Below are 20,000 nucleotides of genomic sequence, written 5' to 3' on the forward strand. Positions count from 1 at the left end.
CTGTGGTAACGCCCTCAGCAACTGGATAGGTTGATTCTACAGTCAGCTCATAGAACAGAGGAATGGTACCACTAACAAAGAACCCGCCAAATATACTGGACATATACAGCGACCCTGAAATATCAAGGGAAGGAAATAATGTACACAGAGATTACGAAATATTCATGTCCAATTTATGACTTGACATAAAAAGGTGATCTTGGCAAGGAACACTGAATTCAAAACGAAAACTGGGGGAAGAGGGGTGGTGGGAAAGGAGGAAAAATTCCTTGAAATGCATGGTATAGATTCCTGTCTGCCTGCCATTAGCCTGCTTGCCAAATCCGCAAATCCGGTCGCCATATTGGATTACTCGCTTAAGATCGTGGCCGCGTTGTTCCAAAACGATTTACTATGACCAAGCTTTACGTCGCCATGGTATTTGAGATAGATTCCTCTGAACGACTCGGCCGTGGGACGGGGGAAAGCGAGGCGGAGGAGGAGGAGTAAGGAAATAGTGCTTGATGTAATACGAGATCATTCTTGTATCGCTTACCTTTATCAAAGTTAATCATCCTGAGACAGAGAAGTGAGAACCACAGGAAACATCCAGCGGCACCGAAAAAAAGCACAAGAAGAAGAGCCTTCATTTTGCCGCCAAAAAGGTCAGCGCATCTAGCTAGTATCAAACCTGCTCCGATACCAGCTATAGTGGCAAAGCAACCAATGCGACCCGCTTCGTGCTGTAATAAAACGAGTAACAAACAGGTTTAACAAGTTCTACCAAGGAGTCCGCGGCTCAACGGACTCCCCTCGTTATTATTTCTACGCATTGTTGATTGCTGGAGGAAAGTTTTATTGAAATCAAAACATTCCTCAAGCAAATATTGTTTAACAAACGTCATCCGACATGCATGCCACGGAACCTGTTCTAACAATGGTGACCGTTTTGTGACCGTGTTGCAACGCGTATACTGACGGGATTTGCGACTTGCTGCTGTGCTTTACGGCCTCGAGTGGGGTTGAGAGATCATGGGAACCAACCAGGTTGACTTAAATCAGACAGTTTTCTAATGACGAATGTGGTTCACCTGAGTAATTCCAAATGTTTCTAAATTGACAGCTAATGAGGCTCCCCAGCCACTGTAAACACCTGAATGACAAAAGACAGAAAACACGAAATTAACTTCAAGATTAGCTTTTCCTGAATCCGATTCATGATATTGGCGACAACATGGAAAAAATAACATACCAGTTGTAATACCGTACACTAGAGCAAGCGTCCAGAATTGCTTATTTCTGTAAAGAGAAAAAAAAGACACGTTAAAGAAAAACTTCCTGGAACAATACTAGTTATAATAACGGGTTAACATAGTCTGGAAAAAGCAAGACGCAACGAACAAAGAAATCACATAGAAGGGTAAAGCAAATAACAGCATAGAGAGGCCAAGTTGTAATAGCCAGTGTTTACTAATTACCTGAGTATCTGCTTGGTGCCGGAAAAGAAGTCTTCTCTCTTTCTTTTAGCAGATATGCTTGGGGGAAGAGGAGGTTTGTTTGGAAAATACAACACGACGAGCAAGAACAGGAACGTTACCACACCAAATTCTAATAGAAAATGAATGGAAAATAAATGAAGTGTCTTGCTCGTTTCACTCTCCAGTCACTGCTAACTTGTTTGGATGTTTTGATGAACCACTGTGTTATCACGTGTTTTTGTAGTAGCTAATGAGATGGTAGCTGAGTAGCTGACAGTTAAGTCGTGGTTTTAGTCAATAGATCATTTTGAGTGTTAGATAGGTTAGTAAGAGAAGTTGTGTTTCAGTAAGTTTAGGGCGTGTCGTTAAGGAAAAAAACAAAGTGTAATTAGCAACCAATTGCAAAATGCGCAAACAACGCGATGCATCGGTCCAACCACCTATGCAACCTGCGTTCGTTAGGTTGATCTCAATCTGACTCTCTCTTTTGCTCTTGGCTCTTCAATTGTCCTAACTCAAACAAAAACATCTGACCGTGCCGTGCCTGAAATTCATACCTTCGGCCCAGTTCTTTTGAAGTAAGCGCAACCAGTTATTATCTCATTACAATTCTGAGCTATTTGACTGCTACCTTCTCACAGTGCGCTCGCCAGTCGCCATTGTTTTGGTTTTGTTCCTCAGTGGCTCAACAGGAACACGTGATTTTCGGCGCGCACTTTCGCGGACAAACAAAAATCAAAAGATTGATATTTGCCTACTTACCAACATAAAGTAAATTCATTATATTCTTTGCGCCTCCTTCTTTGAGTAGTTGTTTTTCTGCAAACATAAACTTGATGTGAAGGTTTCGCAAAATCTGATCTTTTAAAGACACTGGCCTCACTTGTAGTAAAAAATGTCTTCGAATACCGCATGGAAACCAACCCAATCTGCCACTCCATTTTCCGTGCGGCAGTGCAGTAATCAGCGTTTTCTTTAAACCACAGGTAATACCGACAACAACAATAATAACGCAAATAATTAAAATTGGTGGATTCTCTTTTAGTGATTTCAATTCAGCTAAAAAAAGTAAAAAAGCTTTAAAGTGTTTTACTTGATCGCCGTGTGGGAATCCGATACATCAGATACCTGCTTGATAGTACGCTTGAATTGCTCAATAGAGCCAGCATTTCTTTAGTACTGGAGCAAATTGATCCCTAAACTGGCTCCACTATAACGGAAACTTTGTTTCAGGTAATTAGTATTGGGCTCGGGCAGAGTAAGTTTACCCTCAAAAAGGCGTTGAAGATATTCCGAGGCAAGCTCATGTATAATTTTGCGAAAGGGCTTGAGGCAAACAACACTAAATCAATCAATCAATCAATAATTGATTCATTAATTACAACCTCGCCATGCTGTCACAATTAGCTTGACCTTTGCTTATTTCGGATATCACAAACGTTTTCCCATTAAAAACCAATTAAGCAATGGAGGACGTTTTCCATGTTTCCATAGCCTCATGCATCTGAACACTCGGGGGAGTTGGGAGAATTCTCGACAGTTATGCAAACCCGAGACTGTCGAGACTTCTCCCAACTCCCCCCGAGGGTTTAGATGAGGCTATGGAAACACGGGAAAAAAGTTTTCTATTGCTTTTCTAAAATATCCCTCAAAGATAATTCAACAAATGAAGGAAAATGCGGGTTTTTCACTTCTTGATTGAAACAGATTTTCTTGACAAACGCTCATATTTCCCACCAGCCAATCAAAAAGCGCGTCTGACTACATAACGAATCAAAATTCGTGTGATGTCACAGCCGTGTTTCCATACTCATCTAAACAGAGCTATTGATATTAACCTGTGTTAGCAACTCCTAACAGAAGGCAGAAATCTCTTCGTTACCTTTTTCTAAATCAGGTCCACGTCCAATCCTTGCAGTCCGTTTATAGACAGCCTCGATTTCAAATGGATGAAGTTTTCTCTCCCACATTGCTATCTCATCAAACACCGCCTTGGAGAAGATCATTTCGTTATTTGGCCGACCAAGTGTAAAAGTTGTATAATAATCTGAGGCAGGTTGGGTCGTTTTTCCTTCAGGGTCCCCTCCCACAGTGGATCCATTTGCGTATATTACAAGACCACCACGCTCGTCCCATGTGAAAGTCACGTGCGTCCAAGATTCACGTGGAACAGCAAAGCTTCGTTTCCATAGCATTGAACCGTTTTCGAGTTTCACAGCCAGATGGTCATCTCTATCATATGGAAAATCTTGATAAACCAAGAATCCTCTCGATCCCTCTTTGGTACCGCTTGTTCCCATGAAGTACCGCAGTCCCTTCCCATCAAGAACAGAGTATTTTATCCAGAGTGACACAGTTAATCCGTAAGGACAAAGAGAGGGTTCGCTCATACAAGTGTTAACAAAACTGCCTAACTTTACCCATGCTCCCTTGCCATCGGTCCCTACACTTTGATTGACGACACCTTTTGACGTCACACAACCGTTAAATACTTGACCTTCTTTGCCTTTCTTCAAGTCTTTAATTCCTTTATTTTCTTGAATACCCCAGAATTCGCCTGATGTGTGTGTCCTTGCTCTTTTCTCGTCTCTGATTTGAGCAGATTTCACAGTGATGTTCAGACGGTCTAATGGCCAGTAATAAGACGCATCTTTATATATTGAATCTACAACAAGACAAAGAGCATAGGAGCATTTTGACAACAAGTCCATAATTATTTTAGGGAACATTTCTTTACAAATTTAGTACTGTATCAGTGGGAACCAAATGAAAGATAACACCAAACTATGTGAGGGGCATGGACATATTCCATTATTTAACAATTATTCGCCGAAGGCGAGGTGAATATCGCTAAATTAAAACCTAGACGAAGTCGAGGTTTTTACTCACCGAGTCTGAGATGAATAATTGTTTAACTATAATTACATAGATGATTATTGAAAAATACACATTGTCTTTAAAACAATTAATTTCTTCGTCTGTCACCTCAACAAAACGGGCTTGGGACCATTTTGAAAAACCGTTTAGGTGATTATCGTGTAATAATCACCTCAACGGCAACCAATCAGCGCAGAGAATTTTCAATAATCACCTATGTACTTATTCTAAAGAAGGATTTTAGCCACCCTACTCCCAATGGAATGGACCCTCCAAAAACTTCGTCTTTGGCTTAATCCCTTTCCCACGAGTGATCCTTAAAGGCGGTTTTCAATTGAGTGTCAAAAGTAATTAGCAAATTGCGTTGGTTTTGCATTACTTCACTCAGTGATTGGTTCAAAGTTCTCCTACCACTTTTTCAACCAATCAAAAGTGACACCAAAACCAATCGTGGCTCGTGCGTAAATATTTTCCTGCGCTTTTTGTCAGCTACATGTAATTACTTCGAGTTTTGATTGGTTTAGTGGATTGTCTCCGCCCTTTTTTTGATTGGCCACAGTAACTACTTTGGTTTTGGTTTTACGACACCCGATTGAAACTCGCTCTATAGATTTTACTCTTTCTAGCACTAGATGATTTTACTGGTCGATAGGGGGGGGGGGGGGGCATGTTCAGAGGTCAATGTTGTCTTTAACTGGTCCACCCCTCCCCCCCCCCCGCTTCAGAGGGGAACTTCACTCAGTCTGATGCCAGATGATTTTACTTGTTTAAAATACTGTAATTAAAGTTGGGGGAAAACATTCTTTACTAGTAGTTTGACGCTAGCTGTTGTTTGAGATGTTGCTTTCAAATAAAGGTTAAGCCTTTTTACGATCCAAGTAGCCCAATATGCAGGAACTTACCCCCGGTTTCCATAGCACGAAGCGACTAGGAGTATTTCTACTCCCCCTGGATGGGATGCCAGTTCATTGCAGGGCTACCCCGACATTAAATTCGCCGGTATCCATTTATACACCTGGCACCACGAGAGTAAAGTGTCTTGCCCAAGAACACAACACAACGTCCCCGGCCAGGCCCCGAACGCGGACCACTCGCTCTGGAGTCGAGGCCACCGCGCCTCTCGTTACTTTCAAGACGTTTTGGATAATACTCAAGCCTTCATCAGTTTGTATTTAAAGTTTTACACGATTTAAAATGAGGAAACACATTAAACGCGTGTGCTGCATATACCACATGCAAGGTTTTCATAAATCATGCCAAGGAAAAGACCACATCACAATCCCAGAGTTCTTGGAACGTGCATGATTATCACGCCACGCTTTTATGAAATCCTTGCATGTGGCATACACAGCATGCGCGTTTAACGTGTTTGCTCAGTTTGAATCAAGCGTAAAAGTTTAACATCTAAACTGATGAGGGCTTAAGTAATAGCCGAAACGTCTTGAAAGCAACATCAAAAAAACACAGTCAGCGTCAAACTACAAGTAAAGAATGATCTTACTAGTTGGTGGGGCATAATTTAGGAGGCGAAAAGGTTAATGTAGTTTGAACCTCAATGGGCCGGGAGTGTAGTACTGAAGAGGACTGTTAGTTGTCAGTGTTTCTGTGAACAAAATCAGCTCTCTTCATTACTCCTGAAGTTTTAACCACCTCCAGGTAAAAGAATATTTTTTTCAAAATATAAAATCCAATGTGAGGGTACCTTAGAATATTTAAGAAAAACATCCAAAGAGAAGGAGACCATACCTAAATACGGCAGATTGTCATCAAAATACAAATCTATGGTGTTACTGAAAAAGACAGAACATAGAGTGACTTACAGTGCAAGACACAGATTGAATGGCATGCATCCAAGGTCCAACTAAAATGTAAAAAAAGCCAACCTTAAATTTCCAGTAAGGTTTCCCCTGTCAGGTGTCAGACGATCCAATTCAGCTTTCACATCTTTGACAACTAAAGGACCAATCATAAATGATATAGCAATTCCAAGGGAACCACACAGAGCTGCCACTGCTGTAGCAGTAGTCCGCTGTTTAGATGGGAACCAAGTTGATGACACGAGAGTGGGCGCAGCTTGAGTGACAGGTCCTGCTATGCCATTGAACAACTGACCCGCACCCATTGACCTGGAAGTGAAAAAAAAAAAAAAAACAAACAAAATACCATGGCTACCCTATTCTGAGGTTGAATAAACACATTTGTGCAAGCAGATGGTAAAAACATTGAAAGGCGGATCCACATAAAGCATTGCTACACCCAACAGAATTCTGATTAAGTTGACCATTTAATTGAATCACCACTAAAAGCAATCGAACAAGCAACTGGAAGTATATAAGTTTACAGTATTCCGTTTTCATAACAGATAGATGCATTACTTCTGTGATCGACTATCTTACCAGATAGCGTATGATGGATGTGATGTCACACATCTGAGTCCAGTTCCAAGAAACATGAATGCAGAGGACACAATAACACTCAGTCGGAGACCTGTGACATTGAAGGGAGAATCACCAGTAAGACTAGTTGGGCTGAAGCATACAGTAACCACCAGTATATAAGAACACTTTTTTCAGGTTTAAGGCTGATCGTGTTCTTATTTGAGAGGTGCTTAGTGGGAAATCAGTCAAAAGTGTTCTTAAAATGTTCTTAAAATTGGTTTCAGAAATAATTAAACCTCTAGTAATATAATTATAATTTGAAGTAACATACAATACTGTTTTGAAATAGATTATATAGCTTGTAATGATCCTGAACACCATAGTACTTTGATATAAGTTACTGTACTGTATTGTTTCCTCATCCTAATACCCTTTCCCTTTGTATGGAGAACATGTTTATTTATCAGGCTGAATTTGTTCTTATTTATATGGTGCGTTATTGGCCAAACTTCAGCTTGATGTTCTTAATCCACTTGTTCTTATCTGGGGGTGTTTACTGTACAAAAATTATTATACCTTCCTGTTAGTGTAGAGCCACTGTTTTAGCTCATTAAACCTATTGTCTCTCAACCTTATCGTTTTCCTCGCTGATTATGTTACACCTTTATACATGTAACTTAGAAGACTCAAACCAGTTTCAACATTTTGCTGGAAAGTGATTATCGGGCTAAGGTAAACCCCTATAACAAGTTAAAGCAAATTCCCTGGGATGGATTCATAGCTACCTTTAAATTTTAAGGTGGCTCTTAACATACTCCAATACAATGTGGGGATGATGACTGTTTATAAACACTGACATCAAGGGAGGGGTCAGAGCAATAATTTCTTATGGTATTCAAATTTGCTGACCAAAGAACAAAAAGAGTCATTATTTTATCTGCCAAATAAACCTCTGGCTGGTACATTACAACAACAAGGGATGCAAAGGTAAATATTGCTGCACACAAAAAAAATGGACTTTTGGTCAAAACACATGATTACCCTTCTCTTGGATGATCATTTTTTATTGCAAACAAATGTAGAATAATTCTCATTTCCAAAATACCAAACAGTGAAGTAAGAAAGGCCTTCAACTGGTGCTGTGTGAAACGGTTTTTCAACAATCTACTAACATGCTGGGTACAGTCTAATATCAAGTACCTTTCTCATCCATCATCCAGGAAAAGAAATGCATAGTACAAAGATACGTGATTGGATCCATGCTCGCCAGAAATGCAATCTGTGTGTTGGACCAACCAAATACCACCTTAGCCGTAGTAGCAATGGGTCCATATGTGTTCCAAGCACAGTACTGACAGAAACTTATCAACGAAAACAACAAGAGAATGTAGAAACGACGCTTGTAGCTTTTGAACTCCACTGCTGGTTCATCTTCATCACCTAAACTCTGCTCTGCAGCGGCAGCTAAAAATCTTTCATTGGATGTCAGCAAATTTTCCTGGTCTGGAGTAAAAGAATACCGCTGGAATTCTGAAGAAGAAAAAATAGATAGAATCAGACAATAAATTATTGTGATTGATTTCATCACATATTTAATGTCAGGTTTAGATGTTAAGTTAGGCAAAGGTACAGCTTATTTAACGTCGGAAGTTCCTTTACTCTCTAGAGAGTATTCTCCCAGGAAGCTGATGGTGCGCTCATTTTACCCCCTCTTTCTATCAGTGCTCCGTTTTAAGGGTATTTAAAGCTACTTAGGCTACACTGAAAGGAAAGAAGTCGAAACAAGGATGTGAGATCCGGGGATCGAACTCGGGACCTCTTGCACCAAGGCCATGCACTAACTGACTGTGCCACCCTTGTTTTTATTTTATAGAGGGTCACTGGGTTATCAGTTACCTTACTGTGATGTCCTACCCTCTTTAAATAAAGTCTATTGTATTGTATATGTTACGTTCTGTTGAAGGTCCGCCATCCACCAAAACGCTTGACTTCAAAGTAATCTGAAAAGGCTGACCACATGCTGGAGGAGAAAGATCACTATGCCAAACAGTGTTTATTCCTTCAAAATTTCAAAGTTTACTATGTGTCAAGACTTTGGGACTAGAGCACTAAGGTACTTACAATTTACAAGAAGAAACTGGTCAGTACTAGGTTTGTTCAAATGGTAAGCAAATACTCCCGAATGGGAAATTTTATTTGGGATTGACATGTACCATTTACAAAAATTAATTCCTTCAATGTTACCAAAAGAGTCTGGAGGGAGGCAAAATCATGGGGGTATGCAAATGGTAAACACGTTTTCCGTTTGGGAATTTTGGACTACCTTTCAAGAAATCCCATTTTCTCCAGAAATTCTCTGTTTGGGAAGACCAGAACTGGCTTACCATTTACATTCCAACCGAAATTTCAGGATTTTTGTGGTAAATGGTAAACAACCCTAAAAAGTGTAATCACTTGCACTGTTTGCCCAGTTGCCCATTGAACAGATTCAGTTATTAGCAAATGGGTGACCGTGAGCCCATTGGACCTTTCACACCTAAAACACCCCTAATTGACAAGTAAAATCATCTGGCAATAGCCAGAATACCCAGAGTAACATCTGTGTAAGTCTCACTCTCCATTCACACCAAAAAGAGTAACATCTACAAGTCTAACTCTCAGGTGGGGAAGGGTTAAGGGTAAAACAAACTCATACGATTACCTTGACATCTGTTAAACCCCCGACCACGCCTTTTATGGTCACCATCATGCCTTTTTATCCAAGGATCTTCAAAGCCTACTTCAGTCATTCCATCCTCTGATGACGGTACAAATGACTCGCAGGCAGTGGAATTGCTGCTATTGAGGGAGTGCATGCTGGCAACGGTTTGAGATGGCAATGAAGGAGCTGAAGAAAAATTCAACAGTCAATCTTTAATTCGTTTGAATATGTTACAAGATGTCCACTATTGTATGGTCTCTCACTTTGTTTAATAATGGATTCAATTGAGACGCTATTCCTTTATCGCATGTCCTCTAATACTCTATACTCTTTTAAGTGAAAACTCTGTTTTGCAAGACAAAAGATAATCACCTGCAACATGGGTCAGCCCAATAGCAACACGATTAAAATATGTCACCAAATTGATGTTCTGCTCTTTTGACAACGTTTGGTCCTGAACAGTGACAGAACCAGTGCTAATCTTGTTTACAAGTTCAGTACAAAGTTGGAGAAGTAACCTTTGACGAGATTAATGGGAGTGTAATTGGAGGCAATTTAAAGGGGCTATGTCGCTAAAAATGATGTAATTTCATGACACCCAAAATGCCAAAAAAAAAACAGAATGAAACATTCCAATACCCACTTAAACCTTTTAAACAACATAAAAGAAACACAGCAAAAGGAAAGAGAAGCATGGATGGACACAAATGGACAAGATTGAAATGGATTGCATCTGGGTTATCTTGAAAAAGTCGGCTGGACGTTTTTCAAGTTTATGGCAAATCACCTGGATAAAGGTCGTTTTTGCTCAGAATCGTCTCGTTTGGCATGTAACAATAATTTTATCAGTAAAAGAATTCCACATTATCATTTTAGAGTTAAAAATCGTGAATAACTAAAGAATTCCCCTAAACACCCAAAAATAATGTGACATAGCCCCTTCAAAATATTAAAGATTGACTGGTGTACATGTCTGCTCACATTAATTTATCAGAGGATAAAAAAGATGCTGGAGTTCAGTGAGCAGGACTTTCTTCTTAATAAAGCCACGTGTTTCGTTTGTGTTGCTGTTAACATTTCTATCAAAGTGGAGTTCACTCACAAATAAGGTCATGCTTTGGCTTCTTTTTAGTACATCTGAGGAGGTTCAACTGTCCCTTACAAGGTTGACTAACATGGTCTGAGAGTTAAACAGCTAAAGCTAGATCTCAACACCAAGAACTATGCTTGTGCCCTACTCTTTCTGAATTCTGTGTGGGTTCTTAATGATCAAGAGCCTATACTGCTAAAGAGGAGTTGAAAATATTAACTGTAATTGATGAAGTGAAGAAATGACTTTTTTTTTCAAAAAAAAAAAAGTGTCTAGTCATTCTAGGGCTGGTGCACTTATTGGGGACACTGAAAACTGAAATTATTATTAACAGTTAATGCAAATTAAGTCAAAGGTTGGTTTTTGAGAAGAGGGGAAACCAGAGTATCCGGAGAAAACCTCTCGGTGCAGAGGAGAGAACCAACAACTCAGCCCACATATGATGCAAAGTCTGGGAAGTCAAACCTGGGCCACACTTGTGGGAGATGAGTTAGTGCTCTCACCACTGCACCATCCCTGCACCTCCACGTCAATTTATGGTAAATCAAGGAGACTTGCAAAAATGCAAATGCTCTTTTGCAGGAGTTGAACCTACAACCTTTCAACTGCCAGTTTGGATATTTTGCTCTATTACTGAGCTATTGAAAACTTGTGGGAGCTTGGTCAAACTTGTTTCTGGTGACAAATGTCACGCCATGCTGCATCATCTCATCTACAACACAATGAAATGCATCCACCTTATCCTAGTCGTATGACAGGAGAATTGTCCTCACAACCTGTTTCATGATCTACGTAGCTCCCACAAATCTTTTGACCCCTTGGCCCAGTTCAAACATCGAACTTCACTTGTTCCAAATCTAATGCAAATGAGAAAAAATCTATTGTTTTCACTCATTTGCATTAGATTTGGGACATGTGAAGTTCAACATCTGAACTGGGCCTAACAAAGGAGCACTAACCCCTGGTAATTAATGGGGTGTGTGTCTGGAAATATGTATACGACAATACTGCATCTGAAGTTGTCGGAAAGGGCGAGGTTAGTAGTGCCCAAATTATTGCTGATAAGGTAGCCGAGTAGTCCCTGGCTAACAGAATCCAGCTCAATAATGAGAAATGCAAAGAGTTCCAAATCTCTTTTGCTAGAAATGAGGCAATATTTGAGCCAATTAGGGTACATGGCAAAGAGCTAGAGCTCGTTGATAGTGCAAAATTACTAGGAATAACAATCACAAGTGATCTATCATGGAACACCCATGTAATGTTATCAAAAAGGCAGCCAAAAGGCTATACTTTTTAGTTCAGCTAAAAAGGGCCAAGGTTCCCTGCAATGACTTAGGGTTAATTACATCACGTGTGTAAGATCAGTTTTAGATTATGCGATCCCTGTGTATTATTATTCACTTCCAAAGTATTTAGTTAATGAACTAGAGCGAGTCCAGAAGAGGGCTTTAAAAATCATGTGCCCTAGCCTCAGTTACGATGAAGCTCTTACTCACATGGAGATAGCGCTGCTTAGCGTCCACCACAGTGATATTTGTGCCACGCTTTTCAATGAGATCCTAAGTGATACAGATCATAGGCTATGGGCATTATTGCTGCCTTCACAACAGGCCTGCAAATATTCGCTTCAACGAACACGCAAATTTGACATTCCTAAAATAAACACGAAACGTGCAAGAAATAGTTTTATTATTAAGTCAAGTTTTAATTAATATAAACATGGTCTAAATTAATTTTAGATATTGTAAATAGCTTTTCGAACGCAATAGTACTTTATTATATAACATTATTATATATTTAGGAAATTTTTATTATTTACATTTAAACGGTACGCAATTCAGTCCTTGGCTGCCATGTATTGTTTTTCAATAAAATCTATCTATCTCACTTTTTTCAAGTATCTCCTCTGAGTCACCGGGGTTTTCGACAGTTTTGTAAAGTAACAGACATATTTCTGAAATCACCAGACGTGACTTTTTTGGTGCTACAAGGCGCCTTACGTGCGTGGAAGGCACAAGCTACCTAGGGGGGTCTGGGAGCATACCCTTCCCCCTCCCCTGAAAATTTATAAAAAAGAACACTCAGAAACACTGGGCGCTTTCCATTTGGTCAAAAATTCCAAAAGTTTCAGGTTGGGTTGGTTCACCCGATCAGAAAATTCCTGGAAAAAGTGGAACTACTCACACTTCACATTACACTCTAATCAGTTAAGTCTACTCATAAGATTGTCCCGTTTTCCCGGTCGGAACGTCCCAACTGGTTTTGCGCGTTCCAGTTGCAATATCTCGGTAATCTTTACGAGTTCCAGGCCCATGGCAATCAACTTATCACTGCCATTTCGTAAACAAAATGGCGGCAGAGATTATGATGTACGAGTGTTTGTGTTGCTTGCTCGCAACTCCCTCCATGAAGCATCTACTGAGCCACAATTGTTCTTCTTATGAAACTGATAGGTAATTTGATTTGAATTTGGAAAATGTACACTTTTTGAAGGGCTTATATTTAAATGATGTGCCTGCACTTTTTTCCTGTTTTTGCACGCAAAATGGTTCCAAATTATTTGCTTTGTTTTCTTTAGGATCTTTAGATTCCAGTTGATCCCCCTTGCCCTATGAGCCAGAAAATACGACATATATAACAAGCTGCAGACTAGGCAGGATCATGATGTTAGGAACTTAATTAGCTCTTGGGCTGATCATAAACATACATTTGGCATCAAACAAAGGAAAAAGGAGATTTTGGACAAAATCACTACCGACTTTAATTCTAAGTCCAGAGAGTTGTCACAGGCGAGCAGTGTACGTGGAAATGGGGCAAACTATTGTAGTTTCCAAGTATAAAGAGATCACAGACTGCAACAGCAAAATGGGAATGACCGGAAAACCTAGAAGTTCCGCAAGGAATTTTCGCAGTGTCTTGCACCTCAACACAGGTGAAATTTGTGACAAAATGGAAACACTTTTTTCCCATTAAGAAATTGCAGGAATTAAGTTACACCGAAATTTCCAGAATTTTTTAAAAAAATAGAAAGCTCCGGCTGTTTCCAGATTTTGGGACCCAAGAATCAGTTTCCCAGGCAAGGCTGGAGTTCTCTTTAAAAAGTAAGTAAAAATAATAAAAAATAAAACAAACAACTCAAATATTGGCATCAAAAACCACTGGACGAAACATTTGGACTCAAACGGAAACCCTGAGTCACTTCTTCAATCAAGAGGTTATAAACAGGGTTTAAGATGCAAGTCGTTAGTTGTCATGGCCAATAAGACTAATAATAATAAGTCTAACCCTAACCCTAAAGTACTGCCATTGTGATGTCATCTGCAAACAGTTTGCATAATAATAATCATACTAAATTTTTGGAGATGTCACTTTTCCAGAGTTGGCAAACCCCTTAAAAGGTAGTTTGCAGGTTACGTAATATGTCGAGGTCTATTGTTTGTGTCGTCCAACACGAGAAATCCAGACTTTGTACATTTCACCTTTGATATTTCTGTTTCAGAGGTTAGTTGCGAACCACCTATTTAGGAACAAAGTGATAACCTTGTCGCAAACCAGTCTTGTGTTTCGCAACAACTCGCAAGTCACATCGAACTAATGAGCGAAAAGGCCCGAGACTTAAGAATAAACAAAGAGCTTTGTAAATCACATTCACGACAACGCAGTAATGTACCTTTCCTTATGACCTTTTCGGGTTGTTACTGAAATGCGGGCGCAAAGAACAACAACGAAAAAATCATACATTGAATTCGGGATATCGTTACAACGGGTACCGGAAAGAAACTGCCGCAAACTGTTGTAAACAAGCTACTATCAGGTAAAACGCGTACGATGAGTCCCGGTTGCAGAGGATAGATCTTTAAAGGATGATATATATACAAAGACAGACCGTCTCTGGTGAGCGAGAAGACGAGCGCTAAAATCTAACTTGGAAGAAGTCAAACGGACGTCCGGTTACAATGAGAACAAGTTTATTCAAGATGCAAAAAAAAAATAAAAGTTAAATTTAAAAAGTGACATCTTGAAAAGGAAACACTAAAGGTCGACAAATTATCTTTTGTCGAGTTCATCACAGAAAAGAATTGCTTACAGCTTGAGAGGATACCAAAAGAGTTAGGTTTCTGAAAAGAGGATAAATAAATAAAACGTAGACGACAAGATGAGGCCTTATTTTCCCAAACTGAATCTGTAATCTTTGTAAGGAAATAATCAGCGACGACCGGCGAATATCACATTGAATTAGGCAAACAACATGCGAATGCAACACACGCTCAAAAATGCGACATCGGTTTCCCTTGAAATGATTTCCTGCGGTAAAAGCACCGGAAAGAAATGCAAGTCACGAGTGCAAAGTTTAAACTGAATTAACAGGGACTGATTGACAAAAGCAAGAATCATTTAAATGAAGTATTGCGATTGTTGTACTTTCGTCGATTGTGTAATACATTGTTTTGTTTTGTATGTTAAATAGTTTCGTCGAATTTTTTTTTTCGTTCGAGCTCATATAACGCTTAATAAATAAAAAAGAAAAGGAAAACCGTTAAATTCTCGAAATATCGCTGACTTTACGTCAGTAATCCTTCAAATGCACTACCAGAACTAGATTTCACTTCTAAGGTTTCGATGTGTTAAAAGCTTTCAGGCAAAAAAACCTCAGCTTTTCATAAAAAATCAACTAGGAGCATTTCTTGTGTGCTTACATTAGGGCTTGTAAATACAGAATTGCATTTTTCATCGCTGTAGCAAAACATTTTTTACCTCAAAACCGGAATGTTCTCGAGGGTTCTCCAAAACCGGCCGGCACAGGGCGTCGCTCGTAACCGGTGAAAATCCGCGTCTTTAAAACCAACAGCTTTTGTAAAAGTTTTCGCCGTAAAAGCAGCAAGACGCTCTTCGGTGAAAAAAATACCCGAATAAAGAAAATATTCCGAGCTGCTCTCAGATTAATTTCTTACACATTTGCATCTTGAGTCCAAAACAAGATATCCAAAAAAACAAGATGATTGACAAGTATTATAATTCAAGCGATGTGATTCGCTTATGATACACAAAAAGCGGGTTTTTCACGCGTGACGGCGATGACAACAAAGGAGTATTTATAGGTCGCGAGACCCATAGAACGCCGGATATGGGCTTGGCATAAAACATCCTACGAGTGTTCCTGAAAGTGCGTTGAAACAAAAGATGAAAAATTATTTTGGCCGTAAAAAACATCACTGATTTTTTTGTGTGGGATCTGGATTTGAAATAACAACAGTATTACAAAACTCTTGAGTCGCCTACTTTGACAAGGTTAAAGCAAACAATTCTTTTAGATAATTCTGACACTGGTGATCCGATAGGTGTAATACAATGCCACGAATATACACAAGGAGCCATACCACATGAAAAACGAAAAAGAGCAAGGAAGATTGAACTTTTGAAAGAACATAAAATTAAAGCCAATGTTTCGAAAGGCCCTGCCATTCTTCAATAGGGTTTTACAACGTTTTTTGCAGCCCTGATGAAAAAAGCTATCAGGGTTTTACCACGTACACGCAGTTTCGGTGACCTCGAGACCAACAAGTGCATTTCCTCTCTCAAGTCATGCATCCCACTCCCTGCCAAACAGACATTTTAATAAAGCCTCAATTTGCGATTTTTGTCAATTTTTAAAAGCAGAACAATGCATCCTGAAGGTCTGAACATTTGCAAAGAAACACAATCGTGCATTTCCTATTTGTGTGTGTATTTAAATATTTTCCATCCCCGATATAGGTGGCCCTAAATCGGGTTCTTGGCTTTCGTTTTAAGTCCCGACTTGTTCGCAAAAATGTGGGAAAATGGCCGAGACTGTTGCTGTCTTTCGCTTGTATTATCAGTTTCTATGGCGAAGGAGCGACCCCTTAAAAAGTCAAATGTGCCAAACATGATCATAAAGATATAAAGGTCGCAATGTTTTGGTGTTAAGCTATTGAATCGCTCTTTTGTGAAGAAAAGGGCCGCCTACTTCATCTGAGCTGTGCAAGATTTTAAGGAATACAAGCAAGTAGGTTTTTAGACCTTGGTCTTTGGTTCGACCAGGCTCCAGTAAGGTAGTCCGATGGTTTAATTGGTTCGTTCCTTTTCGCAGCTTCCTTTTTCTCGATGTCACGCAACGCTCTCGATACATCCCAAAAAGAACGACTGCAAGTTCCGAGAGTTGCATTTGAAATGCTGATTAGAGCGAATGCGCGAGCACAACAACGTTCTGGCCAAAATCCAAGTAGTGCTTCTTAATAAACGTTGGTCTAAAATGCCTAATTTTCAATTTGATAAGAGACTTTTTACAAATTGGTCACCACCAGACTGATCGCTAGGGTGCATCATACTGCATGCAAAGTTTAGTGACAAAATAGTCCTGACTTATCTACTTTCGCACCACTTAAGTCGTTCGATTGCAATTAGCGACTTAAGAAATGGAGCAGCAGAAGAACAACACCGAGTACTAGTTCTTCGTTGAAGATCGAATTCGAATTTTTCCAAATGCGCGTGCACAAATACAAGAGAACGCCGAAGTACGCTGGAGAACTTGCACCTGTTCTGGCATGAAGATAACCAAGTATTACCCGGCATGTTGCAGGTTGCCCTAAAAATGACTTGTCTAACATCACCAGATTGCCCTGCTGCAAAAGGGTTAAAACCTAAAGTGCAAGGAAATTTACCAACGTACCTTCAAGAATTGATACTACAGAGGCTTCCACATCATCAGAAACACAAAAAACTCTTGTCCTTTTCATCAACGATTCCAAATGTGCGGATACAGCAGTTTCATACTCACAAAGGCAACAATTTTATCAAGGGGTTATTTGTTGTAGTTTGAAACGATTTTAGTGGCTGTGGCCGTTGATTTGAAACCTAACAGCTTGGAAGGAATTTAATTAGAATGTACGTCACAGTGTCATTACATGGTTACATTATCGAATTACAACTGAGCTGCATTGGGTAAATCTCATGGAATTCCAAAAAATGTATCTTGCTGTCTTCAACACGAACCCCGGCTTTGGGTTTTCCATCAAACAGTGTCACGGATTGGGTGGATTCTAGAATACCCGTCCCCTTATTTGCAGATGAATAGCGTGTATTGTTATATGCTTCGTTCTTCAAAGGATGACGCCACAAGAATACAATGGTGGCCGGATGTTCTGCAGTTGTAGTAACGTGATTTTAGAAAGCTCAAGTCTTCGACATTGTTCCTATCTTCTGGTCACAATGTACGCTTTTGTCCGAATCACGTCCCTAAGTGTTATCACTAGTAGGCGAGAAATTATATACAGCGCATCTAGGCTGTGCGACCGGTTTTCCGGTTTTCTTACTTTTCAATGTGGAGATTGATGAGAAGGATCTGTGAAAACAAAGATCCTGCACATCCAACTGACACCAAAGGAATTCTAACACCACGTGCTTAGGCTCAGTGTCATGCTCATCCGACATGTGCAAACTGACTGACTTCCACGTGAATTGGAGAAGATCTTTTACGAAAGCAAAAGCTTTCGACCCAGGGGCCAAGGTAAAGATGGCCTACGATCACGTCAACCGCGTCCCCAGGGGACACTGGGGACAAGGTTGTGATCACGTCTTTTTTAAGTAGCGTTTCCTCCTTTTAAGATTCCTCCAGCAGTTCGAAGAAAAATGCTGATATCCTTGAAGGGGATTAGTCCACAGAGTTTGCCAAATTCCAATTCGATCCGGAATGCACGGACACATGTCGAAGAAGAAGAAGAAGAAGAAGAAGAAGAGGAGGAGGAGGTGACGTGGTGGGGGAGGAGCGGGGACCATGCCGGGGGACCATGTAGCTCCAAAAAATGGACCAGAATGACTAAACTTTTTAAATTGAGAACTGAAAAAGAGTATAAATGTCTGAAATCTCCTCAATTGAAAGATAAAACGTCCAGGACAATCAAAGTAATAGGATAACTCTCACCCACAGTAAATGGACACTAAAGCAACCTATTACGCAATCATAAATCAACACCTTTCGCAAGAGTTCTACATAGCCAACACAGCACCCTGTATGATCTGTATAAGACCACAGAATGTTGAGCTTACGATAAACATGTTGTTTCAGCATCATTTACAGAGGAAAAGTTACCTTTTTTGATTTACTTTTCGGGAGTTCAAAATCACGGACCTTTTAATCCGGAACGTGAAAAGACAAGTCAGAAATACGAGACACTGTTCTCTCACACTTGTGGGGTAAGGAGAACATCACGGTAACATGGCGGTCAATGCGTTTTCCCTGGGTACCCCTCCTTACATACATATCGAACGCCCCCCATGGGGGGAGGGGGGGCTTTTCGGGGAAAATGGTGCACAATCAACGAAATAACAGAACAGAACTACAACTTTAAGAATCCCAACTGGACGGAGGCCAACCAATTGGCTATTTACAAGCACAGCCGAGAAAATGAACCAGGAATTCAACTGGTGGCAATAGCGGGTCTTGAACGAGACGCACGCATGGTTGTCCAGAGAAAATGAAGGTGTGTCGGAGGCAGGAATAAACAAAAAAAAAGAATCATTTTTTTGTCAATTGACTTCAAAGAATGTCGATACGGGGTAAAACTGTGAAACACTGCTTACAACGCACCGCCAACCCATTAGACTTAACAGGGTTTTTCTTCCCACTTGAAGTGTATAGGATGTGTCATCAACCGGCACTTGGAACATATTTGCTACTACTCACCAAGATATTTTCTTTCCGCTTTCAATCCATGCAGAAGCCATCGTTTTCTTCTCAAACGCACAGTTTGTCCACAACCGCGCTTTCCTTTACCTCCCTTGGATTTCACTTCTGGAACCATGATTCTTTACAATATTTCGTTCAAACAAACTGCGGTGTCGAAGAGACGAACGAAGAAGAACTTGGTGCCCTTTGAAAACGAATGAAAAGAAAATATAGATTTGATTAATTTTGTAAACGATCACATGTGAAAAATATTGCCTCAGTTGAAGATAACCGAAAACCCTATCTATGACAATTATAAACAGGAAGTTTTGTCAAGTTGTGAACAGGAAGAAAGTCAAGTGACCTAAAATTATTTCAAAACCCCACCAAGGAAATTAAAAAATGGTCATCTCGCAAAATTTCCATGATTTATCGGTTGAGTTATACCTATTGTTCACTTGTATTTACTCAAGACGAATCTGGAATAAAAATCTGGAATAAAAATTAGAAATCTGGAATAAAAATTAGAAAAGAGAACCCTGGATTTATTTATAAACAAACTCGTTCAGGAAGGTAAGGTAGTATCGGACAACCATTTCCGATTTACTCGGTTGCACAGCACGTACAGATTCGCATAACAGATACATTTTGAATACACTCAAAGTTCAAATTTCCAATCCCTGTATTGCTTTCAGACACAACCTAGAAATGATAAGGAGTCCAATGAAACGGTTTGTTAAAAAAAAACCTCAAAAGATATAGACACCAATATTGATCTGATACCTTATCTGTCAAATCTTGACCAACATGACAA

At 39.8% G+C, this 20,000-nt stretch overlaps 1 protein-coding gene across 6 annotated transcripts in view; it reads right to left on the bottom strand.

The window, feature by feature from the left end:
* LOC138026009 (uncharacterized) overlaps nucleotides 1-20,000 on the bottom strand; it is a 24,241-nt gene that overhangs the window by 1,485 nt on the left and 2,756 nt on the right. For 2 of the 6 annotated variants that reach the window (XM_068873178.1, XM_068873176.1), the window contains exons 2-14: nucleotides 19,205-19,391; nucleotides 9,414-9,599; nucleotides 7,913-8,242; nucleotides 6,731-6,821; nucleotides 6,218-6,460; nucleotides 6,081-6,124; nucleotides 3,340-4,122; nucleotides 2,220-2,276; nucleotides 1,458-1,587; nucleotides 1,232-1,278; nucleotides 1,071-1,132; nucleotides 536-722; nucleotides 1-114 (exon numbers count right to left, since the gene is read on the bottom strand). The exon at nucleotides 1-114 is cut by the window's left edge and continues 69 nt beyond it. In XM_068873178.1, the coding sequence (XP_068729279.1) occupies nucleotides 1-114; nucleotides 536-722; nucleotides 1,071-1,132; nucleotides 1,232-1,278; nucleotides 1,458-1,587; nucleotides 2,220-2,276; nucleotides 3,340-4,122; nucleotides 6,081-6,124; nucleotides 6,218-6,460; nucleotides 6,731-6,821; nucleotides 7,913-8,242; nucleotides 9,414-9,599; nucleotides 19,205-19,322 (2,392 nt within the window). In that variant the 5' untranslated portion in view covers nucleotides 19,323-19,391. Of the gene's footprint in view, nucleotides 115-535; nucleotides 723-1,070; nucleotides 1,133-1,231; nucleotides 1,279-1,457; nucleotides 1,588-2,219; nucleotides 2,277-3,339; nucleotides 4,123-6,080; nucleotides 6,125-6,217; nucleotides 6,461-6,730; nucleotides 6,822-7,912; nucleotides 8,243-9,413; nucleotides 9,600-11,999; nucleotides 12,157-15,258; nucleotides 15,489-17,191; nucleotides 17,405-19,204; nucleotides 19,451-20,000 lie in introns of those variants that run through there. The other 4 variants (XM_068873181.1, XM_068873177.1, XM_068873179.1 and 1 more) reach the window with 4 other exon arrangements.

The sequence above is a fragment of the Montipora capricornis genome, chromosome 12 (assembly GCF_036669925.1).
Source record: "Montipora capricornis isolate CH-2021 chromosome 12, ASM3666992v2, whole genome shotgun sequence".
NCBI classification, from domain to species: Eukaryota; Metazoa; Cnidaria; class Anthozoa; order Scleractinia; family Acroporidae; genus Montipora; species Montipora capricornis.